The sequence below is a fragment of the Medicago sativa genome, chromosome 3 (genome assembly GCF_051527215.1).
Source record: "Medicago sativa cultivar Bolivia chromosome 3, Bolivia_mono, whole genome shotgun sequence".
Taxonomy (NCBI): domain Eukaryota; kingdom Viridiplantae; phylum Streptophyta; class Magnoliopsida; order Fabales; family Fabaceae; genus Medicago; species Medicago sativa.
This window is the reverse complement of record NC_140751.1, coordinates 7,858,776-7,886,138: the sequence shown is the minus strand read 5'-3', so window position 1 is coordinate 7,886,138 and position 27,363 is coordinate 7,858,776. Positions and strand designations below refer to the sequence as shown.

Here is a 27,363-nt window from a genome sequence, read left to right as displayed (position 1 = left end):
TCATCAGAAAATTAACATCAGAATAGAAGTCACACAATATAAAGAGGGCAACTATATATGTGACGCATGAACAGATAAATGTTGGACTTTAAGATACATACTGGTAGCCAAATGCAGGAAATTGCTACTACAAATGCCATAGCTGATACAATGAAGCATGGCAAGAAGTATGGAAACCTGTAGAGGGTGGTTTAAGTTTTGACAAATCAAACTTAGTATAACCACAATGAAAAACAGAATAGAGGATTAAAGTTTGTTATAAGACTGAAAAAAAAATCCACTTACTTATCCCAAAAGGAATCCTTTGGAAATATATTTGGATATTTCTGTACTGGCTGTGAAACAAAATTGACAAACTATTAGAGAAACAAGTGACAAATGCTTTTCCCAAATTGGAATAGAGTATTACCTTTTTCAACATGAAATATATACTACCTTCAACCGTTTTTATAAGCCCCTTTATATCATTTTTTTTGTATATGTTAAGAAAAATTGACAATGTAATTAGTGTATATTGTGTATGAATATTTCTAAATTTCCATTTGTGTGTAGATTTGTCAAATTCTGACTTTTCATCTTCCAAAATGAATTAGTAGTATTAGTAAGGTGTACATTTTGAAAAAAATAATAATAAATGTAACGAGTATTTTGAAATAGAGCTTATATTAATGGACAAGTTTTTCCAAAGAAACAAAAGCTTAAGTAGTACCTAAATTTGGGGACACAGATGGAATGGCAAATCATGTCTTGCAATACAAGTTATCTTAAATCCATGTAAAAGACTACATGCATTAATTATTGGGTTAAATATGTTTTTGGTTCCTATAAAATTGGGACCTTTTAAGTTGAATTCTTACTTAATTTTAATAGTTCTTTTGGTCCCTAAAAAAAAAAAAAATTCTGCACTCAGTATTAGTCCCTCCTTAATTCAAATTTGTTTAATTTATGCTTAAACTCTTGAGTTTTTGAACAATTTTTTGTAGACGTGTTAAGAACATTACTAAAAGTTCCTCTGCAAAAAATTATCGTAAAATTTGAGTTCTACGTCCATATATTGTTGATTTTATCTTTAACTTGTCGTTTTAAAAAAATCAAATTTAATTCGTTTCATGCTAAAAAAATTCTAAATTTCAGTAAATGAACTTGTCTCAAAAAAATTGTTAAAAAATTTAAGAGTTTAAGGATAATTAAACAATCTTTGTTGTAATATGGACTAAAATTAGAAGTAATTTTTTTTAGGGACTAAAAAGTCTAGGGTTAATTAAGTTTTTATCCCTATAAATATTCACAGTTTTGTTTTTAGTCCCTACAAAATAAAATCACACTTTTTAGCCCCTGTGACATTTTTCTTAAGCATTTTAGGGACCAACACTGTTGATGAATTTTTTTTACAGGAACTCAAAGTGTTGATGGAAAAATTTATAGGACTAAAAATGTTGATGGAAAATTTTATAGGGACTAAAAAGTGTGATTTTATTTTATAGGGATTAAAAACAAAACTGTGAATATTTATTGGGACTAAAAACTTAATTAATCCAAAAATCTATCCTTATTTATTAATTTTGTTAAGTCTGCAGCAATTTAACTTAATATTTTCCCGCTCATTTGCTGTATTAGGTTAGCAGTAATTTACCCTAACAAATTCCATCTAAAAAAATGCATCGCACCAATTTCATTCATATCATCTTGCTTTTTTTTTTTGTACACTTATTTAATACTAAAAAAATGTATCGCACCAATTTCATTCCTATCATGTTGACTATATCCTTATTTATTAATTTTGTTAGATCTGCAGTAATTTAACCTAATATTTTTCCGCTCATTTGCTGTATTAGGTTAGCAGTAATTTAACCTAACAAATTCCATCTAAAAAAATGCATCGCACCAATTTCATTCATATCCTCTTGCCTTTTTTTTTTACACTTATTTAATAATAAAAAAATGCATCGTACCAATTTCATTTTTATATCCTTATTCGTATGTCAATTCCTTTACAATAAACCTGTGCGGAGTACGGGTCAAATATCCAGTTAAAATTAAGAATTAAACTTAAAATTTCTCAATTTTATAGAGATTAAAAACATATTTATCCCTTAATTATTCAATGTATTAAAAAGTAAAATTTTGCTTATAAATCGGAGGGAGTACCTTTGTCATTCACTCTCAGTGACGAAAATGTATTCAACAATGTTGCTTTACTCTCTTATTATCGAGTTAGTTCTCTGCGACTCCCTTTCGATTTCGTAGTTCTAAAGAAATGGCTCAGGGAAACGACAACCGAAACGACGTCGTTTATTCTAAGTCATTCACGGAGGAAACAACCAACACTCAAAGGCGGCGATTGGTCGCCGGAACCCTAACATACACACCGCTGGAGCTTCCAACTCTTCCTGTTGATCTCCTTCCTGAGATTCTGTGTAGGCTTCCGGTGAAATTACTCATACAGCTTCGATGCGTTTGTAAGTTCTTCAATTCTTTGATTTCTGATCCTAAATTTGCAAAGAAGCATCTTCAATTGTCAACCAAGCGCCACCACCTCATGCTAACAAATGTTGCTGATGATGAGTTTGTTATGTATGATTCCCCAATCCCTTCACCTTTTTCTACTTCTACCATTGTTACACGAAAACAACTTTACCCTCCAAACGGACATCACTGGATGGGCCTGCTGTGCTCTTGCGACGGCGTGTTTTGTGGTCAGCTCAATGATGATTCTTATTTCTTGTGGAACCCTTCCGTTAGAAAGTTGAAGTTATTGCCTCCTTTGGAAAGTGACAATTTTATCAGAACGCTAAGCTTTGGATATGATCACTTCGTTGATAATTATAAGGTCATTATTGTTTCTGACGAAAATGAAGTTAGGGTTAATACTTTGGGGACTGATTATTGGACAAGAATACAGGACATTCCATATTCTGACCCTGTTTATGGAGATGGAGTATTTGTTAGTGGCACTCTTAATTGGTTTGCATCCGATGTCATTATTTCTCTTCATTTAGAGAACGAGTCGTATCAAAAACTTTGCCCACCTGACTTCGGGGATTTTGGTGTGTTGAGGGATTGCTTGTGTGTCTTTGCAAGTAGTGGTGAATCTTTGGATGTTTGGATTATGAAGGAGTATGGAAATCAAGAGTCTTGGACTAAATTGTACACTATTCCTAACCTGCAAGATCAGAATTTGGAAGCCAGTAGAGCTTTATATATTTCTGAGGATGACCAACTGTTGGTGGAGTGTTGTGAACTTGAGGCTGAAACTGGCTATATCAAGTTGGTTGTTTATGATTCCAAAACTGGCACATTGAATATTCCTGAGTTTCAAAACAAATATGACCTGATATACTCAAATGTCTACATTGAGAGTTTGATATCACCTTAAGCATGGATTCAACTGCAACATATATATGGTTAGTTTTTGTTTCTGTTATTTATATGTTATGCCTGCTCTGATTCTTGATGACTTGTTAGATCATTATTAATCAATGGTTGATGGAGCTATAGCTTGAACATTGCTTTTTATTTTCAATAGTTTGGTTAATTTGAGTTGTTGATTCTCTCACATCTTGCACTATATTTTAAATATTTCGCAATCATCAATTGCATCAAAATGTTTGTCATTTGATTTTCTGAGATTTGTGATATGATGTAGATGTTACAATGTCCGCTTAGTGTCATAGTATTCAATAGCGGCCAATAGCGCCGCTATAGCGGCCGCGCGGTGCGGTGCAGTGCCGGAGCGCTACGCAACAAGCCATAGCGTTGCGGTGTGAGATAGCGGCGCAACGCTTCGTATTTTTTTGCTGTTTAGAACCGCTATTTCATTTTAATAGAAAATAATTGTCCTTGGTTTAAAAAAAAAAACAAGGGTATTTCTGTAAATCTTCCTCTGCTTTCTGCTGTTCTGTAAAACTTCTTCACCTCTGCTGTAAATCTTCCTCTACTTTGCCGCGTTTGCTTTGTTATCCTGTTATTTTTTTGTTTAACAATCTCAAAACTCTGTTGTCGTGTTACTTTTTTGTTCTAATTTTCTTTGTTATTATGGATTCCAAACTCCATTCTGCTCTCTCTGTTTCTGTTTGTAGTTTGTACAAACAATCCTCTGTTTTGTTCATATAAAACCAATGTAGCCAGGATCGAGTTCCTACGTAGGATCGGTCGGCCGGTGAAAAAACATAAACACGAGGAACGTAACACGGTTCGTAAGTAGGATCGATAGGTTGTCGATAGAAATTGAGAGAAATATATAGGGAAAATAGAGGGAAAACAGGGGAACTAGGCATAAAAACAGAGATATAGAGGAAAAACAGAGGAACCAAACAATAAAACAGAGAAAAACAGAGCAAAACAGAGAAAACACGGTTCGTAAGTAGGATCGAAGCACGGTCAAGGTGCTGTGGCACGTAAGATCGTGCGATCCTACGTGTTGGGACTCGTTCCTCACTACCTTGTATAAAACTCTATTCTGCTCTCTCTATTTCCTTATTTTTGTTGTTTTTGTTTTTATTAAATAGCGGTCATAGTGCTATGCGCTATCCCGCAATGGCATTTTTGGGGTCGGCCGCTACGCGCCGCTATCCGCTATTAACGACTATGCTTAGTGTTGCATAAATTTCTTAATGTTTGCTTCAAATCTTGCACAATGCATTATGAACTGAACTAAAACCACAGTTACTGAGTAAATTTTTCATTTATTTTTTTCTTGCCCAAACTTTGAGTTTACTAACGTAAAGTTCTATGTACATTCACCTTTTCCTGAAGAACCTCACCCCACTGTTTTCAATGTTCATGTTCATTGCTCCGTAAAGATTCTGCATGTGTGATGCTTTGTGTTTAACAAATGCACTTTAATGAGTAGCTAATCTACTTGTCAGTTCTCATTAGTCCTTTGCTGATGTAACAAATGTTATGTGACAAGGATTATATTTTGCTGCACAGTGGAATTTATTCATGAACATGATCTAAATCTCGCAGAGCTTCTATTTTATGATGTAAGATTACATTTATCAAATGAGGATTCTTTACCAATTAGCCTTTTATTTTCATGGTGGTGATGATAGTTGTACAGTTATAAGGTTTTTCATGATACCTAGGTTCTTTCTATCCTCTTTTTGAACAATATTAAATCAACTAGTTATCTAGAGATCGAGAGAGAACAGACTCATTCTTGAAAACTTCAGTTTTCCCATGACAGTTTGTGATAGCATGGTCATTCTCGGTGTTTGTTATTAGCTTAATTGGCTTAATTTCTTTACACACTTCTCTGGTATGATAGTGTTGATTACTGCAAATTAATAATTAAAGTATATAAGACTGGGGTGCGGTGCGGTTGGTGATGCTGGGGTATGCTGCTGAGGCTGCTGGTTGTTTTTTACTGCTAGGAAGTATATAGCAGCCTAACTTTCTGTTTTGAGCTGCAGGGTGTTTTTGTGTTTCTGCCATCTGGGTGGTTTGGCCGAGAGGCATTGTCCTGCTGTTGGTGTCTGTTTGTTCGCAGTGTTTGGCAGCCACTTTCTGGTTTTCTGCTGAAGGGTGCTCTTGGTTTACTGTCAGCTGGGTTGTTTTGGCCGAGAGGCTTTGTGGGGTGGAGTGGGTTGTCGGTTTTTCCGGTATATTGGTACCTAATACCTATTGTAATTTTCTGAATGTCGCCAGTGTTTTTGCGTCTTGCATTTACTCGACGAGAATAAATTTGCTGTTCATAGTACATTGTAGTTGCATGTTTGCTTAGGAGAATATGTGTTTGGTTGGGTTTAATTATGGAACGAGACAACAAAGATAGGAGTAGAAGATTCATTTTCTTAGATTTTAGAATCCTTTTTTTCTTATTGTTTAACAAGGTTTTCTTTCAATATTAGTTAACCTTCTAGAAATGCTAGTTTCTAGTATTGCGATGGTTTGACTCTCTTGCATATGTTGGTTCATTTAAACTTGTTTCATATCATGCTACTTTTTAGCTAATAGGTAGCAATTCATTTCTCTAGACCTTGCAAATTTAAAATCACCATACACTGTTTTTTGTGAGCATCAGGTTCTTGCACCATTGGTGAGATTGAAATGAAATTCTATGCCTTATTTTTACTTATCTGGTTTTGAGATTAAGAAGGAACGCTGCATATGTTTATCATCAATTTTCTAAAGAAATTAACATGTTATTAATTTTTTGGTAACTTTATGCCTTGCTTGTGCTTGATTTATCATATAGTACATTCAGTGTTCAATTAAGGGTTACCATTCCCACTATGTTTGTTTTGAGGGTAATTATAATTGCAAACATTTTGGTTTCTATTTTGACGTAATGTTGATCTTTTAATTGTGCATATGATGATTTTTTTTTTTTGTTACTCCTTAGTGGTGTCTAGTTTTCTGATTGGTTGAGTTGAAATGCCAATATAATTTATGCCTTGCATTTATTTTCGAGATGCTAAATATTTAATGTCTGATGTGTTGGTTGAGAGATGTGTTAGAGGAAAGAAACTGAATGAATCATACGAAGGGAGAGGCAGAGCGTCACAACTCACAATTTAGAGAAAAATGGCCACACTGTTGCGAGCTGCGTATATAATCTTGACTTCAATTTTTCGAGCTGCAAATGATTTTGTATAAGATTTGGATCTAAATCACGATTTTGATAACATTCATAGTATGCACTAATTCAAATTGACATGGAGCGTATTATGGATTTTATGTTTTAGCTCTTGCTTTTTGATAATGTTTGTGGGATAGAAATTCACAAGATAACGGTTTCTTCTTGTTGAATGATTAATCTGAAAATGGATTTTTTATATTTTGGTGTTTCATTTGCAGGCGTTTTAAAGTTTTGCTTCAAAGATATATTCATTATATTGTTGTGTAAATGATATTTTTAAATTCTTACACACACAGCACACATTGTACAATTCATAACAATGGTAAAATGGTCTGAATGTGATTGATAGTTTCTGAGATGGTAGTGAAGATCCTTTCCATACGAGTTCTACCTTATAATGTCTCACTATTGTGTTTGTAATTTTAATTGCATCTTAAGCCTCAAAGTACTCCTTATGACGTAATAGTTGGAATGTCTCTTTTTCAGGTTGGCTGTGTTTGTTTGTTTCAATGGAAGGGTTATTCTCTCCTTTTTCTTAGCGAATGGATTTTTGAATTTTATTGATTTAGGTTAGCTCAGTTTTTTCGGGCTCGACTATATTGCCACTTAGCCGAGCCCGAAAAAAGATTAGATATTAGATATAAATGAATTGAAAAAAAAAATATTTTTTCAATATCATCTGCTCGACTCAACCCAATATGTATACTAAAATCAAAGTGATTCCTAAATCAGAATTGCTCGGGTTCTTTTTGTGGTCTGGAGCTTTGCTGAAGATGGGATGAAAAAGGGTAATAGTTCTAGGGTTATTTAACTTCTTAAGTTATGTTTGATTATTTCTTCTGGAGTCAAACTAGACGGTGAAAAACCTATATGTTTTGAATCGATAGGATAAACTTGTCTCTGACTTTATTATTGTCTGTTGTTTGTCTTGATAGAACATGGATAGGTTGTGTGATTTTGAAGCATAGTGAAATGGATAATTGAGGGATTCTTTAATTGCAAAATGCATTTGGATGTTCTATTTTCCTTGCAAAAACATATCTGTTGCCCGTTTGTTTAAGATTATTTAGAAATCAGTTTACATGTTTTAGTTATGTTTGTGTAAGCTTATTTTTAAAATCATTTTTCTGCAGAAAATAAAAATATATTTTGATTAGGTTTTAAAGGAAAAAATATTAGTAGAAGAAAGAAATACAAGATATGTCAATATCTTTAAGTCACGATATGAACCTTTGAATAGAGATCTTATAGTTTACACAATGATTTGTGAATTTTCTTTTTCCACCATCAACGCCTATTTCAGATTATGAAATCCGAAAAAATGGAGGGTGTTGGACGGCATTTTTAACATGTTTTTAAAAGGGTTAATTATGTTTCTAGTCCCTATAAAATAGCGACCTTGTAAGTTTAGTCCCTACTTAATTTTAATAGCATTTTTAGTCCCTGATTTTGTTTTTCTGCACTGAGTATTAGTCCCTACTCAATTCAAATTTGTTTAATTTATGCTTAAACTCTTAAATTTTTGATCAATTTTTTGCAGACATGTTTAGAACATTACTAAAAGTTCGTCCGCAAAAAATTATCGCAAAATTTGATTTCTACATCCAGATTTTATTACTTTTTATCTTTAACTTTTGTCGTTTTAAAAAATTCATATTTAATTCATTTCATGTTAGAAAATTCTAAATTTTAGTAAACGAACCTTTCATAGTGTTCTAATCTTGTCTCAAAAAAATCGTTCAAAAATTTAAGAGTTTAAGGATAATTAATCAAACTTTGTTTTAGCAGGGACTAAAATTATAAGTAAATTTTTTTTAATAGGGACTAAAAATGCTATTAAAATTAAGTAGGGACTAAACTTACAAGGTTGTTATTTTATAGGGACTAGAAACATAATTAACCCTTTTTAAAAATACCTCACAGTTGATGAGTCCTCGTTGCAACATGCACTTTAGTGTTACGGATAGTTTAGGAAAATATTGTCTTAAAAGATCAGTTTAAGTATTTGTATTTTCCTAGCAAGAAAACTTAGCAGGGTGTCGTGTTTTGGTATTGACCAAACAATATTTCGTGCTATTGTGGATGTTATGGAAGTATGTAGACAATAAACAATGAAGAATTGGCTGCCCATGTAACAGCAAATCATTCACATTTATTGCATTTCTTTATTTACGTGAAAAACATCAATACCACATTTATTTTAAGAAGGGGGGATGCGGAGTTCTGAAGCTCATATACGTAGTGCAATTACCAGTGCAATACGACATACATACATTAATGAAAATTAATAAAAAAATTATATATATAGAAAAGAAAATACTTTTTAAAGTTTTTGTCTAAATTAAAATATTTTAACATTGTCGCAAAATAGAAGTTGTAACAACGAAAATGAAAAAGAAATTCGAGACATCTTCAAAATGTTTTAAAATTTTTGTTTGGAATATAAAAATGTATTTGATCTATAAACAAATGTGTCAAAAAACTTTTTTTTTTCTTGGTAGTGTGAAAAAACTTAACATGTACACCATCCGGTCACTATTAAAAATGTTTCTTTTAAAGGTAAAATGTGTATTTGTTACTAAAACACTCTTATTATTTATTGTTAGAAAAATAATTATAAATAATTGAAATACAAAAATAAAGGTATGTTAATGAAAAAGAATAATAAATGTTATATTTATATTATCAAATGAAAAAATATTTTGAAACAAAAAAAATTAAGAAAGATGACATCTAATTTGAGATGAATGTTTCCTTCAAAATAAAAATAAAAAATTGAGATGAATGTAGTAATATATTTAATCCTTTTAAATGTCCTGCTTTTCCTTTTATATAAATAAGCCCCGCCTTTATTTGGTTGAAATTGATTAGGGTGGGAGAAGAGGGAAATAAAAAATATTCACAATCACAAGATTCATGAGGAACGTTCAAAGAGGTCTCTTGCTTTGGTCACATCTTCCAATGATCTCGGCATCTCACTCTCTTTCTTCGAAAACCCCAACACCCCACAACATTACTTTTTCGTCGAATCTGAGGTTATCCCCTTCAATGAATAACCCTTTCGAAAAGAAACCTTTCAATGTGAAGCGTTCCATTCTGCGCATAAGTTATTCAGTCTCAGAATGGTTTCTAGTTTACAGTGTCGCTGTATAACAACAGGTAATGAAGAGGAGAGGGTTTTAAACGGGTCAGGTTATCAGTTTGACCCGGTTGGAGTTTTGGGTATTGTTTTAGTTTTAGTTTTAGGTTTCAGTCTGCTGTTGTTGTAGCAGTGTGTTTATGGTGGCAGGCTGCAGTTCTGTTCTGTTTATTGCGCCTCTTGCTCATCTTGAGCTAGGTAGTGTTTCTAATAATATTTAGCAGTTTCAAAAGAAGAAAATCACTGTACTAGCAGAGAAAAGTAATAAAAATATTGACCACTAAAATGACAGCAAATAACAATGAATCAAAGTCACACCACATCTAACCAACATAACTAGGCAAGACTAGGACATACTAACAGACCACTAAGATAGCAAGCCTAACTGTCAAAAAGACAACAATGCAAGGTGCAATAAACAGAACCTACTAACTGTCATACAGCCAAAGTGCAGCCAAGGATAATAAAATGCAATTGCAATCCAACAGCACGAAAAACCAATTATAGCAGCACAAGCCTGGGAACCGAAGGATGGCTGAAAAACAGAAAGTCCAGCCCGAATTCACTGAAAAAATGAGGCATTCCTCCTACGACTGAGGTTTAATCTGATCTGAAAAGACCTGCAGAAATAACAAGCCAAAATGACTCATTGATTGAAGAAAAAATCCAAAACTTGACAACTATCAAGTTCAACAAATCTAAAGAAATAAAATGTAAAAAATACATACAATGTTAACAAAGTCAAGGCAAACAATAGTTAGAATCCAACCAGTATTGTGTCTAGTATTTAGAACACACATGTAAGACATATGTAGATATATCGATAACAAAATACATACGTGCCATTTGGAAATATAATGAAACCCCCCTTCCCTTAGCAAGTATAATTGATTTCTTAAAACTAAAAGTTTTAAATGAATTCATAGTATTAGAACCCCATAAGCTTGACAATTTTGGGCTTGTATCTTAAGTCTCACTGCTTATAAAAACAACCCCAACCTTAAACAAATAGTGGCTTAATTTGAATAGCAAAACTACAATAAATGCAGCCATCAAAAGATTATCATATAACTGCAATTTAACATAGAAATAATATAATCCAAAGTGAAAATAAGGTAAAATAGTAAACAATTTTATCTGTAACAAGTAATGACCAACACAACCTTATTCAAATTATTACTACACTGTATAATCAGCCAATAAATCAAATTCTTCTATCAATACATATTCCATTAGTCACTACTAAGAGGATATAAATAATGTACATACAAAAAATGGCTCCGAAGTCAAACTCATAAACTAAGTTCTCATCTTTATCATTCACTTTAATTCTATATTCACATTCTGAACTACACAAGTGACAAGATGTAGACCAAGACATATGTTCTGCACGGTTTAGCATAGGGTTTCCCTTCCATTAAGGATAACCGAAACAGTAAGAAAATTACAACAGAATCAAGCGTCCTTGTCTATCACCAACAAAACCCCAAGTTTCTTGAGATGGGGACCTTAGCACCAAGGTATATTAGCTCTCAAGCCAAACAATCAACCGCAAAAATGAAGCTTCAATTCATCTCTAAGCTAAAAGATGTGTAAAAGCTCTCCATTTTATACTACAATGAATGGATTTGATAGATGTGAACAATAAAATGAATGGATGAGATCATTCACTTTTGCGTCTCTTTTTCAGTATAGTGCATCTTTTTTTACAAGTTCTACAACAATTGTCTTCTTTAAAAACTGACATCACAATAGTATCATACGACCTATTCACTTTAGTTCACAATGCATTGCGCAGGATTTGAAGAAAACAGTAAAAAATATTGTGCAACACTAAGCAGGCATTATTACATCTAATTCATAACGCAAATCTTAGAAAATCAAATGACAAACCTTTTAATACAATTCATGATTCTGAACTATTTAAAATATAGTGCAAGATGTGAGAGAATCAACAACTCAAATTAACCAAACTATTCAAAATAAAAAGCAATGTTCAAACTATAGAATCCATCAACCATTGATTAAGATCATGATCTAACAAGTCACTAAGAATCAAAGCGGACATAAAATAAATAACATAAACAAAAAAACTAACCATATATATGTTGCAGTTGAATCCCAGCTTAAGGTGATATTAAACTCTCAATGTAGACATTTTGGGATATATGTTCATAGTTGTTTTGAAACTCAAGAATATTAAAAGTACCAGTTTTGGTATCGTAGACAACCAACTTCTCCTCGCCACTTTCAAACTCGTAACACTGCAAGAGCAGTTGATCATCCTCAGAAATATATACTGCGGCAGATGCTTCGAAGCCGTGATGATCCTTAGGAACACTGCACAATTTAGTCCAAGACTCTTTCTTTCCATACTCGTTCATAATCCAAACATTCAAAAACATATCACTAGTTGCAAAGACACACAAGTAATCACTCAGCACCCCCAATGTCCAGGAATATGACCCATCCTCGAAATCAGGTGGGTAAAGCTCTTGATATGACTCATTTTCTAAATCAAGAGAAAGAATGAAGTACAAAGAACTATCTGATTCATCTTGTACATACCAATTAACAGCACCACTGACATATAATCCCGATCTACAGATTGAGCAATAATATGGGATGTCGTCTATTCTTGTCCAATAATCAGTCCCTAAAGTATGAACAAAAACTTCATTTTTGGAAGTAACAGCAATGATCTTGTACTTATCAATGAAACAATCATACCCAAAGCTTATGGTAAAAGGAACAATTATGGTAAAAGGAGCACTTTTGTGTGGATTTTCCAATGGAGGCAATAACTTAAACTTTCTAATGGAAGGGTTCCACAAGAAATAAGAAAAATGAGTGAACAAACCCAAAAAGATGCCATTGCAAGAGCTCCTCAACGATGCGTAGGTATCTCCACCAGGAGGGTAAAGTTGTGTTTGTGCAACAATGGTAGAAGTAGAAAAAACCGAAGGGATTGGGGAATCATGCAGAACTAACTTTTCATCATCAACAGTTGTTAGCATAAGGTGGTGGCGCTTGGTTGACAATTGAAGGTGCTTCTTTCCGAATTTGGGATCGGAAATAAGAGAATTGAAAAACTTACATAAGCACCGAAGCTGTACGAGTAATTTCACCGGAAGCCTACAGAGAATCTCAGGCAAGACATCGAAGGGAAGAGTGGGAAGGTTGGGCGGTGGGCCTGTTAGGGTTCCGGTGGTTGTTTCCGCCGTGAGTGACATAGAAGTAAGGACGATGTTGTTTGGGTCATCTTCTTCCCCGTCCGCCATTTCTCTACAACAACTTGTTTGAGTGAGTGGAGTTTCCAAAATTAGGGTTTGAGTTCTAAATCGTATGTATATTTTAGTTTCGATTCAATGCAGCAGGAGAACAACAATGGTTGGATTTTAGTTTCTAGCTATACGCGAATTCCATAGTGGAGTCAAGGTTAGGGTGGAAGTGGGATGGTGGTCTACACTCTCGTGATTCTTATCTAGTAATTTTTTTTGATTAAATATGTTTTTAATCTTTATGAATATGTCAACTTTTCGTTTTAGTCATTCTAAAATTTTACTTCGACTTTTATTCCCTCTAAAATTTTCAATCACTACTTTCGGTCCCTATTTTTAATTTAATTTTTATATTTTTTAATGAAAATGTGCAGAAATGTGTAAAATATTCTAAAAAAATTCCTAAAAAAAATTAGAATTTTTTAACAAAACACAAATTAAATATGAATTTTTAACCGTAAAACATATAAAAATTCATATTAAATTCATGTTTTCTTAAAAAATTCTGAATTTTTTTTTGGAGTGATTCTTATAATATTTTGAATTTTTCTGGAAAATTTTATTAAATAATATGAAGTCTACATATGAGTTTACTTTAAAAGAGGGACCAAAAGTGAAAATTGAAAATTTTATAGGGACTAAAAGTTGAAGGAAAATTTTAGAGGGACTAAAACGAAAAATTGACATATTTATAGGGATCAAAAACATATTTAACCCTTTTTTTAGGGATTCTTATCTCAATTTTTAAACAAGTACTTATTAATTTCTTCTTTCTTTCTTTTATTCAATTTTAGATATGTTATAAATATAACTATTAGTGGATGTCCATTCATTACCCTTCCACATGCTTGTAACTTCCACTATCCATTACCCTTCCATATGCTTGTAACTCTCACTAGTAAGTGGGTTGTAATGTGATCATTCATGTACCTATATGTGTCCTATAAATAGGATCTACATTACAATGTAATGACACACTTGTGAAGAGAATAATACAAAGTGTTTTCATCTTCTTCCTCCTCTTCTTCTTTGATCTTATGTTTTTGTTTATTTCTTAACACGTTATCAGCACGAAGCTCTACCAGAGTGATGGCTTAATTATGAGCTTGGAGATAGATTTTCTTTTTCTCATTTTCTTACATTGATCTTTGCACAAAAGTGTCTTCTAAATTTCTCATCAAAGTCTCTTCCCTAACATTCTTTAGTTTCTTTCTTCATATTCTTTTCTTTCAGATTTCTGTTTCAGATTTTGGTTTCATTTAAAATGTTGTTTACATGTCAAAATATTGATTTTCATGGAGGTTTTAGTGTTGTGCAAATACTAATAACTTATTGACACTCATGTGCTCTAGATTTTTTTTTTATTAGTGACATTGCCGCATGTGCCTTCCATATTTTGGGTCAAAATGTTTGTATAAAAATGTCACTACGTTGAAGAAATAGATTCAGTCAAGGTCATATTTGCTACAAGCCTGTTAAAGCAAATGATTATTACGTCACGAAGCTCTATCAATCGGAGGATGCTTGTTGACGTTGGGAATCATGGTAGTGGTGGTGGTGAACTTTTGATTTAAAGTGAAAGTCAAATAAGTTGCAGAAATTATACCATATATATATGCTTCATCCAGGTTATCTATTCCACCTTACTTCTTGGTTATATATTTGGGTGAAATTTATGCCTGTTATGAATTTGTGCAAATGGTATATTGATATTTAATTTGTTTAACATTATTGCATCACAATTTTTAGATTTTACTATGAATTTATTTTAACTTGTTTATAAGTTTCACACTATATTTATAAAGTATTTTTCTACTTGCGTCTTGTGACTAAAAATTAATAGATTTATTTTTCTGAAATTTCAAAAAGAATTCTTCACAATGCCATAGGTATGAAGAAAAGATTTATTTATTTTTTATTCAATTTAAATTCCGGAAGAATTTAACGTTGAAACATCCCTGAAGGATTGTACAAACAATGAAGATCTTATGATATAGTTCTTGAAGAACTATGTTTTCTCTTAATATTAAAGCATCTTGGAAGGATTGCTCAAAGAATGAATATTATTTTTATCATTGTTTATGAAGATTTGAGATATGGTTCTAGAAGAACTGATAAGTTAACATCAAGCATTTGTGAAAGATTACAAAATAAAAATATTGTGATTTTCCTTTGTCATTGTCGATAAAGGTTTGTGGTTGAGTTCTTGAAGAACTAGATATTTGTTCATAAATTAAATATATAAGATCTATTTGATCTTAGTATGAGTTGAAAAAATTAAATTTTGAATATGCTCCCGAAGTAGCAAAATCGAGAAAATAATATCAAGAATTGATATAGTAGAGATTATCATTTATATAATACATGCGAAGATGGTAAAAATTTATTATGACTTTCAGTGATTATGATTTTTACTACTAATGAGTTCTCAGAAGACATATAAATTAGAGGTATTGTCATCTATGTCATCTCTTTGCACATTCAACACTTATAATTTGTGTTTCACATAATTTCTTTTCTAATGAAATAGTAAATATTATAGTTGTGAATTTGTCAATATTTTTCTTTTTGAAAGATTAAGATTTAAGAACAATATTGTGTTGAATTAAAAGAGTTCCCGAAGACCAAAACATTTAAAGAGAAAATATGAGACAATATATTTATTTTTATGTTATTCGAAATGCTCCTGAAGTAGCAAAATAAGTGATTATCTTCAAGAATATTTTTGAAAGATTAGTCACATTTGTAATTGAACTGATCAAAATGGTGAAAGGTCACATTGAACGTCATTCCCAGAAGTGAATGGTTCATACGATTTGTTTCATATAACTAATGTTGTAATTATGGTAATTGATTTAGTAGAGTTTACTATTGATACAATACATGTCAAGATCATAAAATTCCATTAGTATGGACTTTGATCGTTTGGGAAAGTTGTGTTTGATAAAAGATTTTATTGATACGATCATATTTCTATTATATGGATTGAAACGTGCAAGATTGTTTCCTTATTCTATGATCAAAGTTTGATTATGATTTTCTTCTTTCTTATTGCATAAGACTAGCTTCTAGAAGGCCTGAATTACAAGGTAAGCAAGCACAAACTCTTTTCTACATAACTCTTGAAAACATCTTCTATGAATTGACGTTCTCTTATTTGCTTCTAAATCCTTCAAGATTATTATATGTTAGATATGTATATTTTCTTATGAAATAAAGTTATTCGATCTTGATCTTACATATAATATAAAATCTGGAGATGTCAAACTTGAAAATATGTCTTGCTGACAATATGTGATGTCTAAATTACTCACCTGATAAATACGTATGATTTATAAATTTTTATTTGTTGGAAAAATTGTGTTTAGTTATTTTTATATTTGATATATCTATGATAATGCAAAAGATGTTTAGTTCTTTTCATCAATAGTTGTTAGCATAAGGTGGTGGCGCTTGGTTGACGATTGAAGATGCTTCTTTGCGAATTTAGGATCAGAAATAAGAGAATTAAAGAACTTACAAACGCATCGAAGCTGAAAGAGTAATTTCACCGGAAGCACCCTACAAAGAATCTCAGCAATGAGATCGAACGTAAGAGTTGGAAGCTCGGGCTCCGGTGCTGGGCATGTTAGGGTTCCATTGGTCAATTAGAAAGGATATGGGAAGGTTATGCGGTGGGCCTGTTAGGGTTCCGGTGGTTGTTTCCGTCGTGAGTGACATAGAAGTAAGGACGATGCCATTTGGGTCATCTTCTTCCGCGTCGCTTCTACCCTCCACAATTTCTCTACAACAACTTGTTTGAGTGAGTGGAGTTTCCAAAATTAGGGTTTGAGTTTTGAATGTATGTAGATTTTAGTTTCGATTCAATGCAGCAGAAGAACAACAATGGTTGGATTTTAGTTTCTCTATGTGAATGTGATTTTCATAGTGAGTGGAGTCAAGGTTCTCAGAATAGGGTGGGGTTTACTTCTTAACGATGATGGTCTACACTCTCCTGATTCTTATCTCAATTTTTAAAGGGAAATGTTAACTTGTGCCCTTGGGGTATAAGTTAAGGAACCAAAAGTAGAAATTTTTTCTCGAAAATTGAACATTCAATGTCTTGAAAGTTTCAAAAGTTATCTTTTTAACATAATTTTTTTTTACTTAATTCCATTTTAAGTTCCTTAACTTGTGCCCTTAGGGCACAAGTTAACATGACCCATTTTTAAATACTTAATAATTTCTTCTTGTTTTTTTTAAGAAAGAAATGAAACTCTAAAGGATTCAAGACATAGATATGTTCATATGAAACAGTGAGAGATATCATCCAATTATACAAAACATTAGTGACATAAATAACATGGTACATAAAGTCATAAACACCCATCATATTTATTTAATTAACTACACCTAGAAGTCTTTCCAAGGCAACCAAAACAAGCATATCCATGGCAGGTAGATTCCATAACCATGGCGGAGTGTATTCGATTTTCTTAATGAAACACTCTTTGACAACAGGATCTTTATCTTTACGCTGCAATACATGAGTCTGGAAAGTCGTTAGAGCAGGTCTTCCTCCCTTTTCTGTATTGCTTCTGCTTTTGCTTTAAAAGTAATGTAATATGCCCTAGGAGCATATAAAGAAGTAGCACCAGGATGGGTACACTTGACAACTTTATCAAACACAAAAGTTGGACCCTGCTTAATATTTGTTTGATTGTAAATCTTCAAAGCAGCATTGCAGAGGGGTTTGAGAGTACGGAGCACATCATCGCTTAAGTCGAGGGGTACAATACCGCCAGCACAACGTGGTGGACAGTGGATAGCATTGTAGACACTTGGTTTGCTAGAGCGATTTTTATAGTCAAGAATTTTAGCCTTACGATCCCTCCAAGCCTTATTGTATACAAAGAACCATCACGACGCTTATACCAAAATGGAAAACTGTCATTGTCATGAACAGACAAGTTATCCTCGTCTTCCTCACTATACTCAGAATCATCTGGATCCGGTTTCGGTTCCGATTTCAGTCGTTTCTCCTCCTCCTCCTCCACAGATGAATCTTGTTTCATGAATCCTGCTTATCCTCCTCATCCTCATATGAATCTTCATCGTGTTTCTGTTCAGATCCCGATCCCGATTTCAGCCATTTCGATTTCGGTTCCTGTTCCGATTTTGACATTTTGAAACACGGAAGGAATCTCTTTCTTTTATTCAATTTTAGATATATAAATTTATAGGTTTTTTTTTTGCGAACTTCAGTTCGGCAAAAGTTATGGTGCATAAGTCCTTTCTTATACACCATGTATAAACATATCACAACCGTCAGATCAGGGACACATGTTATAATCTTGTGCTTCAGCTCTACATTTCCCCGTCTCTCTCTGCATTTAACCAATAAACTTCTCTCTCTACAAAGATAATTTCTCTCTCTACTCTCTCTATTATCTCATGAACAACGCTACCTATCACCATCTTCTCCGCGCGCGGTGGCCGGTGGTGGCACCACCGCGCCGGAGTTACAAATCTGTCGTTTCAAAAAGTTTTCACATATTTAAACATCCTTTTCTTCCCTTTATTCATTTTTGAAATCAGTTTTTAGCAAAAACACTTAATAAAGCCTAGATCTAGAAATTACAGTAAAGTAAAATTTCTCAATCCTTTTATTTTTGACCTTCTTCTCACTTCTAGATTCGTTCTCAGTTTACGCTCTTCTCCTTTTTGGTGTACACAGGCTTGGAGACGGTCCCGTTTTGCTCCTTCTTCCCTGGTCCGAACAGCTTCTGTATGTATGAATCTGGCTCGGTTTCTGTTGCTGGAATCAAAAATGAATGGTGTGGTTATGGCTATGTTTGAATCCGACTTTGAATGGGTTGAAAAGAAACAATGCGTTGTTGTGATTCGAATTCGGTTTGAAGTTGTTGTGAGTGTGGAATTCGAACTGTTTGTGAGGTTACTGTTGCTGGAAGAGAGTTTTGAGGATGATGATTGTGATGAACTAGAAATGATAATTGCTGGAAAATGTTCCTAGTGTTCTTGATGAATTTTTTTTGATGATTTTGTGTTTTGATCTGTTTTTGGGCGCTGCCGAACACTAGATCGGTGTAGGAGTGGAGATAGAAGGCGGAGGAAAGAGACACGTGCGGTTCTGTTTTCAATTGCACAAGAAAACCATTAAGTATATCTAATGGTTTTAGAGTACAACTCACAGAAACCATTCTGATAGCAAAATGGTTTTGGAGTACAACTCGCAGAAACCATTTTCACAGCAAAATAGTTTTGGGGTACAACTCACAGAAACCATACCCATAGCAAAACCATTAGACAATTATTTTGGTTTCTCATAGAAGACTATCAAAACCATTAAACCATAGTTATGGTTTCAGTAATAATTTCAGTGTATAACATCTTAATCATTATTCAAAACCATCTAACAAGAATAATTTCAAAATATTATTTCAAAATACCTTAATTTGATATACTAATATAGGTTAATCTGTACTGAGTATGGATTATGGATGTGATGATAGTGTTGGGTTGGTAACAGTTATAAAGGATTCGAAATACCATACTTTACATTACATGAATTAAGAAAATAATATAACTAATTAAATATAGTCGTGTGACCGAAGCCATGTGAACTCTCAAATGAAGAAAGGTTAGACTAATGAAATAAATATGCAGAAAGTGTTGAATTAAACTCAACAGCTAATATATGTATTATACTTAAAAAAAACTAATATATGTATTAATTTGATATACTGATAGCGGTAGAATTAGAAAGCAATTGGGGTGTAGAAAGGTTAAATTGTTTTTGTTGGACTAGGTGTTAATGAGCTGGACTTATGCATGAGTTATTAGAATTAAGCTTTCACTTGGGGTGTAGAAAGCAATTATGTTGGGTGTAGAAAGCAATTATGCACGGTGCATAAGGATCTCCTTATGCACCATAACCACACCCCTTCAGTTCCGGTCTTTATAAAAAAACATATGGGCCTTTTGGTTTTGTAAAATATTTTCTAATTTCAGTTTCTATCTTCAAGATATACTCCATCCGTTCCTTTTTAACTGTCATTTTTGGGTTTTTTACACAAACTAAGACAACAAATACATTTTACTACTTTTGATGCAACGATTTATCTTTTTCCTATAATAACTTTCGTCATTTAATATCTCATTTTATATATTTCTCTTTCTTCAATAAATAACCAAGGGTACTAATGGCAAAACAACATTTAATGTTGTATTGAACTTTGAAAGGGATAGTTAATTAGAAACAAAAAATTTCTACAAAAGTGACAATTAAAAAGGAACGGAAGGAGTATGACTTATAATATTAAGGGGCCATACTCCTTTAAAAAAAAGATTAAGGGTCGTACAAACTTGTGCCCTTATGGTACAAGATAAGGAACCCAAAAGTAAAAATATTCCCTCAAGTTTTGTACATTCTATTTATCACAAATTCAATAATTAAATTCAATGCAGAGATTCCAACAAAAATTACTATATTTGATTCATTAACTTGTATCTTAAGGGCACAAGTTAACATTCACCTAAGATTAATATGACAATAAATAATTGGCTAAAGTGCACTTTTCCCCCCTTAACTTTCAAAAACTTGCAATTTTGGCCCCCTAACTATGAAAACTACAATTTTGGCCCCCTAAGTTTTAGCCCCATTGCAAATTTGGTCCTTTTGGTCAATTTTGACCGGTCAATGCCCATGTAGCATGCCACGTGGGTAATTATTAAATTAAAAAAAAATAAAAAAGCCACTTAATCATTTTTTAATTAAATAAATAAAAAATCTAATTAAAAATATTTAAAAAATCAGAAAAAATATTAAAAAATTCTGGAAAAATGAAAAATTAATAAAAAATTGAAAAAAATATAAAAAATTCTGGAAAATTGAAAAATTAATAAAAATGAAAAAAATTGAAAAATAAAAATTCTGGAAAATATTTAAAAAAATTTCAAAATTTTCATTGTAATATGCATATTTCGAAATTTTTATTGTAAAATTCCCGGTTTATAAATACACAAAAATTCCCTGAAAAAATACTAATGAAAATTTCGAAATTTCGAAAAATACACAAAAAACCTAAGCTCGGTTTATAAATACACATATTTTTTCCCTTATTCTCGGTTTATAAATACATAAAAATTTCCGGTTTATAAATACACAAAAATTCCCGGAATTTTTTTTGGAAATAAATACACTGTAAAAACCTAAGTCGACATATATACTAATGAAAATTTCATTTTTTTAAAAATGATTAATCTTTTTAATTTTTCGAAAATTTTTAATATTTTTTTCAATTTTTTTATTAATTTTTCATTTTTCCAGAATTTTTTAATCTTTTTTTTTTTCAGAATTTTTCATTATTTTTCATTTTATTAGATTATTTTATTTTTTTAATCATTTTTTATTTTTATTAATTTTTCCAGAATTTTTAAGTTTTTCCCGTATTTTTTCAGATTTTTTTTTATTTTTCCAGAATTTTTAAATTTTTTCCGTATTTTTTCAATTTTTTCATTTTTATTAATTTTTCAATTTTCCAGAATTTTTTATTTTTTTATTAATTTTTCAATTTTCCAGAATTTTTTTCAATTTTTTTATTAATTTTTCAATTTTCCTGATTTTTTTAATATTTTTAATTAGATTTTTTATTTATTTAATTAAAAAATGATTAAGTGACTTTTTTTTTATTTTTTTTAATTTAATAATTACCCAAGTGGCATGCCACATGGGCATTGACCAAAAGGACCAAATTTGCAATGGGGCTAAAACTTAAGGGGCCAAAATTGTAATTTTCATAATTAGGGGGCCAAAATTGCAAGTTTTTGAAAGTTAAGGGGGAAAAGTGCACTTTAGCCTAAATAATTATATTGAATGACTAATATGACAATATGAACTAAACATTTTAACGTAATGAACTATTACGATTAATATAATGCACAATTTTAAAATTTTAATTGAACCCGTTTTAAATGTCCGGCCTTTATTTGGTGAAAATTCGATTAAGGCGGGAGAAGAGAAAAATTACCTTCATCATCAACTCTATGTTTCCAACATGACTTTTATGTTCTCAATGCATATTCAAAATTTTCTCTCTTTCCCTGCAGTGTATACGCGGCTCTATACCAATTAACATTTATTGATTTACGCTTTCAACATACCAACCTAATTCATTTGAGGAGAATTATGAGAACAGATCTCAACTCTCAAGAATCTCAAGAATACCCAAATGCTATTCTCTTTTTCATCTACCTCAGAACAACAATCTATGCTCTTCTCTCAAAATCATTCTTCATCTCTCTATCTCGCTTTAATAACCGGAAACTTGAGATAACGGTGGCGATAACATAATGAAGAGGAAGAGAAGTAGGTCGAGTGATGATTGACCAGAATACGTCGAACGGGGGCGAAGATGGTGGGGGTAGCGTGAGAGTTTCTGTTGGTGGTGAATATGTCGAACGGTGGAAAGGTTTCTTTCAAAATCACTCTAACTTCCGATCCAAAACTACCCTTCAATTTGTATGTCATCATCATCATCATCATCATCTCATTCTATTCAATTTCCATTTTTATGCATCGATCGTCAATATGCTAATTTTTTCAGTTTTTTTTTTCTTTGACGATTTCAATTTCAGTGTTCCCGAGGTTGCGCGCCGTTCTCAAATTCACAGCTGAAGAATTCAAAGTTCCTCCACGGACCAGCGCTATTATCACCAATGGTAATTTCTTTCATCATCATTATCACCAATTTCTTCTTCTTCTTATTATTAGTATTATTACTGTTATTTTCGATTATCTGATTATTCTTAAACAGATTATGCCCTATGGGTATCGATTTTTATGATTTTGAGAACGATTTTGTAGTGTTGTCAATCACGGATCACAGAAAATAGTTGATTGTTCAAATTCCGCTATTTGATAACACTTTGTACTGATTAGCGTATTGCGGAATTATATCAATTTGGTCAAATTCCGCCACGCTATAGTTCTGCTATAGCCGGTGTTTTATAACACCGGAGTACATTTAAGTTTGTTGAAAGCTTTTCAAATTAAGAATATGATTTTTTATAATAGTTGTTAATGGATATATTTCACTCTTTGGAGGTGAGAATAATTTAATATTTAGGTGTTTTTAAGCACCGGGTATAGTCTAAAGTTATGAAATGAAACGTTTTGTGCAAACGTTTTGGCTGTTTTGTGAAAAATTTCGTCTTTCACTATCGTAAATATGTTCATTGATTCATTGAAAACTGATTTATGTTGTTGATGCATGGAATGTCATAGAATAAATGAAACAAAGGCATTCATTTTCTGATTCTGATGATCTTCCCTTTGAGTACTGCTATGACTTAAGGTGATTATAGTTTATAGCTTGAGAGATTTCTTTTCTTTTTAATTTCAAATTAATCATCAAGCACTGATTGTTGGATATAGTTGAAGATATGTTCCATATATAATTGAAGTTTGTTAAGTTAGTTACAGGTTAGATAGTATTAGTTGGTGCCGTCTTCTGTACGCGGCCTTTGTGGGTCTCGTATGGTGCATGACTGCCAATTTTAAATTAGTTGTGGTCTTTTTTTTTTTGCCTTGTCTTTGGATTTTTGTTATGCAGTGGAAGAACTTGAAGGACAAAGTGGAGACCAAAATTTGTGATGTAAAGATAATATTCCTTGAATAAAGTTCAATGTTTCAAAACTAGTGGTGAAAACCTAACTACGTTGTTAATTTGTTTGTGGTTAGAAAATAGAAACTATCAGAATTTTGGCACAGGCATTTGAAACGTATTAGGCCTGAAATTTTGGCACAGGCATTTGAAACGTATTAGGCCTGAAACAATTTTTTTGCATTGATGACTGTTAAGGTTTTCTAGATATATTAGAAGAAAAAAAAAACAGTCTGTTTTAAAGTTCAGTTCTAAAACAGAAAACATGGTGCATCAACCAGAATCGGTCTGAATTGAGTTGATTCTCAACTGGTTTAATTTGATAGAGTTCAACCTCAACTAGTTTGATTTGATAAAATTGCAAACCAGTTTGGTTTTCCATGCTGAACTGAACTAAAACCACAGTTACTGGGAAATTTTTCATTATTTTTTTCTTGCCCAAACATTGAGTTTACTAATGTAAAGCTCTATGCACATTCAACTTTTCCTGAAGAACCTCACCCTACTGTTTTCAATGTTCATGTTCATTGCTCCGTAAAGATTCTGCATGTGTGATGCTTTGTGTTTAACAAATGCACTTTAATGAGTAGCTAATCTACTTGTCAGTTCTCATTAGTCCTTTGCTGATGTAACAAATGTTATGTGACAAGGATTATATTTTGCTGAACAGTGGAATGTATTCATGAACATGATCTAATTCTTGCAGAGCTTCTATTTTATGATGTATGGTTACATTTATCAAATGAGGATTCTTTACCAATTAGCCTTTTATTTTCATGGCGGTGATGATAGTTGTACAGTTATAAGGTTTTTCATGATACCTACGTTCTTTCTATCCTCTTTTTGAACAATATTAAATCAACTAGTTATCTAGAGATCGAGAGAGAACAGACTCATATCTTGCAAACTTCAGTTTTCCCATGACAATTTGGGATAGCATGGTCGTTCTCAGTGTTTGTTATTAGCTTAATTGGCTTAATTTCTTTACGCACTTCTCTGGTATGATAGTGTTGATTAGTGCAAATTAATAATTGAAGTATATATGACTGGGGTGCAGTGCGGTTGGTGAGGCTGGGGTATGCTGCTGAGGATAGTGCTGCCGGTTGCTTTTTACTGCTAGGAAGTATATAGCAGCCTCAATTTCTGTTTTGAGCTGCAGTGCGGTGGTTTGGCCAAGAGGCCTTGTCATGCTGACGGTGTCTGTTGGTTCGCAGTGTTTGGCAGCCACTTTCTGGTTTTCTTCTGAAGGGTGCTCTTGGTTTACTGTCAGATGGGGTGTTTTGGCCGAGAGGCTTTGTGGGGTTGAGTGGGTCGTAGGATTTTCCGGTATATTGGTACCTATTGTAATTTTCTGTCTGCCGCCGGTGTTTTTGCGTCTTGCATTTACTTGACGAGAATAAATTTGCTGTTTCTTAAAAAAAAAAAAAAAAGTATATACGACTCATAGTACAGTGTAGTTGAATGTTTGCTTAGGACAATATGAGTTTTGTTGGGTTTAATAATTATGGAACGAGACAACAAAGATAGGAGTAGCAGAATCATTTTCTTAGATTTTAGAATCCTTTTTTTCTTATTGTTTAACAAGGTTTTCTTTCAATATTAGTTAACATTCTAGAAATGCTAGTTTCTAGTATTGCTAGATGGTTTGACTCTCTTGCATATGTTCGTTCATTTAAACTTGTTTCATATCATGCATCAGGTTCTTGCACCATTGGTGAGATTGAAATGCAATTCGATGACTCATTTTTACTTATCTGGTTTTGAGATTAAGAAGGAACACTGCATATGTTTGAGTATTTTCCTAAATAATGAAAAGGCGAGGTTGTTAACAGAATGTCAACATGTTTATCATTATGAGTGCTTGGACAGGTGGCTTATTGCTCATCCTAGTTGCCTTCTCTGTAGAGCTTCCCTCCATGCATGTTAGTCATCAATTTTCTTAAGACATTAACATGTTATTAATTTCTTGGTAACTTTATGCCTTGCTAGTGCTTAATTAATCATATAGTACATTCAGTGTTCAATTAAGGGTTGCCATTCCCACTATGTTTGTTTTGAGGGTAATTATAATTGCAAACATTTTGGTTTCTGTTTTGACGTAATATTGATCTTTTATTTGTGCGTATGATGGTTTTTTTTTTACTGCTTAGTGGTGTGTAGTTTTCTGATTGACTGAGTTGAAATGCCAATATGATTTATGCCTTGCATTTATTTTTGAGCTGCTAAGTATTTAATGTCTGGTGTGTTGGTAGAGAGATGTGTTAGAGGAAAGAAACTGAATGAATCATAAGATGGGAGAGGCAGAGCGTCACGACTCACAATTTAGAGAAAAATGGCAACACCGTTGCGTGCGACTGAGAGAGACAGAATGAGAGGCCGCACTTGTTCCTTGCCCAAAAAACCCGATTTACTTTTACAATCTTGACTTCAGTTTTTCGAGCTGCAAATGATCTTGTATAAGATCTGAATCTAAATCACGATTTTGATAAGATTCATAGTATGCACTAATTCAAATTGACAAGGAGCGTATTATGGCTTTTATGTTTTAGCTCTTGATTTTTGATAATGTTTGCGGGATAGAAATTCACAAGATAACGGTTTCTTCTTGTTGAATGATTAATCTGTAAATGGATTTTTTATATTTTGGTGTTTCATTTGCAGGCGTTTTAAAGTTTTGCTTCAAAGATATATTCATTATATTGTTGTGTAAATAATATTTTTAAATTCTTAAACACATGCAGCACATTGTACAATTCATTACATTGGTAAAATGGCCTGAATATGATTCATAGTTTCTGAGATGGTAGTGAAGTTCCTTTCCATATGAGTTTTACCTTATAATGTCTCACTATTGTTATTGTAACCTTAAGCCTCAAAATACTCCTTATAACCTAATAGTTGGAATGTCTCTTTTTCAGGTTGACTGTGTTTGTTTGTTTCAGTGGAAGGGGTATTCAAGATCAGAATTGTTCGGGTTCTTTTTGTGGTCTGGAGCTTTGCTGAAGATGGGATGAAAAAGGGTAATAGTTCTAGGGTCAGTTATCTTAATTTCTGTTTGATTATTTCTTTTGTAGTCAAACTAGACGGTAAAAACCTTGTATGTTTTGAATCGATAGGATAAACTTGTCTCTGACTTTATTATTGTCTGTTGTTACCCGTTTGTTTAAGATTATTAAAAACATTTTACATGTTTTAGTTATGTTTGTGTGTAAGCTTATTTTTAAAATCATTTTTCTGCAGAAAATAAAAATATATTTTGATCAGGTTTTAAAGGAAAAAATATTTGTAGAAGAAATGTTACGTACACAAAATCTATTAATTTAGTCTCGAAATCGACAGACATTCATATATTTTAGGGATTAAATTGACGGATTACATATAATTTAAGGGCTATTTATTATATTTATATAGTTACGGACAAAATTGGAGAGTGATATTTTATGGATTATTTTAATAGTTTATTCGTTATAGGCATTGGTTTTGAACTAGTGATAGAGTTGAAACAAGTGGTATAGTGATAGAGTTGAATAAGAACAAGGAGAGTAAGAAAGGATGGAATGGAAGATCTGCAATAATCTTTCTAATATAGAAGTGAATGAAGCACCAATAAAAGGTACTGCAGATACAGAACCAGTTGAATACTAAGATAACCCTTTCAAAGCTAAACATTTTTATAGTTGGAGATGAGGCTGTGTT

At 32.5% G+C, this 27,363-nt stretch overlaps 2 protein-coding genes across 7 annotated transcripts in view; one reads left to right on the top strand and one right to left on the bottom strand.

Annotated features, from left to right (window-relative positions):
* LOC146935390 (F-box/kelch-repeat protein At3g23880-like) overlaps positions 1-13,205 on the bottom strand; it is a 30,628-nt gene extending 17,423 nt beyond the window's left edge. The window contains exons 1-2 of the mRNA XM_085750607.1: positions 11,821-13,205; positions 10,148-10,342 (exon numbers count right to left, since the gene is read on the bottom strand). Coding sequence (XP_085606733.1) covers positions 11,849-13,003 — 1,155 coding nt within the window. The 5' untranslated portion in view covers positions 13,004-13,205 and the 3' untranslated portion in view covers positions 10,148-10,342; positions 11,821-11,848. The remainder of the gene's footprint in view (positions 1-10,147; positions 10,343-11,820) is intronic.
* On the top strand, positions 1,930-26,866 carry LOC146935389 (F-box/kelch-repeat protein At3g23880-like). Of its 6 annotated transcripts, XR_015030222.1 has the most exons (3): positions 2,146-3,404; positions 26,409-26,470; positions 26,586-26,866. XR_015030222.1 is itself a non-coding variant. In XM_085750611.1 (2 exons), exon 1 carries the CDS (start codon positions 2,258-2,260, stop codon positions 3,374-3,376), a length of 1,119 nt encoding a protein of 372 aa, XP_085606737.1. In that variant the 5' UTR covers positions 1,930-2,257; the 3' UTR covers positions 3,377-3,404; positions 26,586-26,866. The 6 variants fall into 6 exon arrangements, 5 of the variants coding, with proteins under 5 accessions (XP_085606737.1, XP_085606738.1, XP_085606740.1 ...); XM_085750611.1 differs by lacking the exon at positions 26,409-26,470 and having other exon boundaries at positions 1,930-3,404; XM_085750612.1 differs by lacking the exons at positions 26,409-26,470; positions 26,586-26,866 and adding an exon at positions 7,070-7,604.
* The last annotated feature ends 497 nt before the right edge of the window (positions 26,867-27,363 follow it).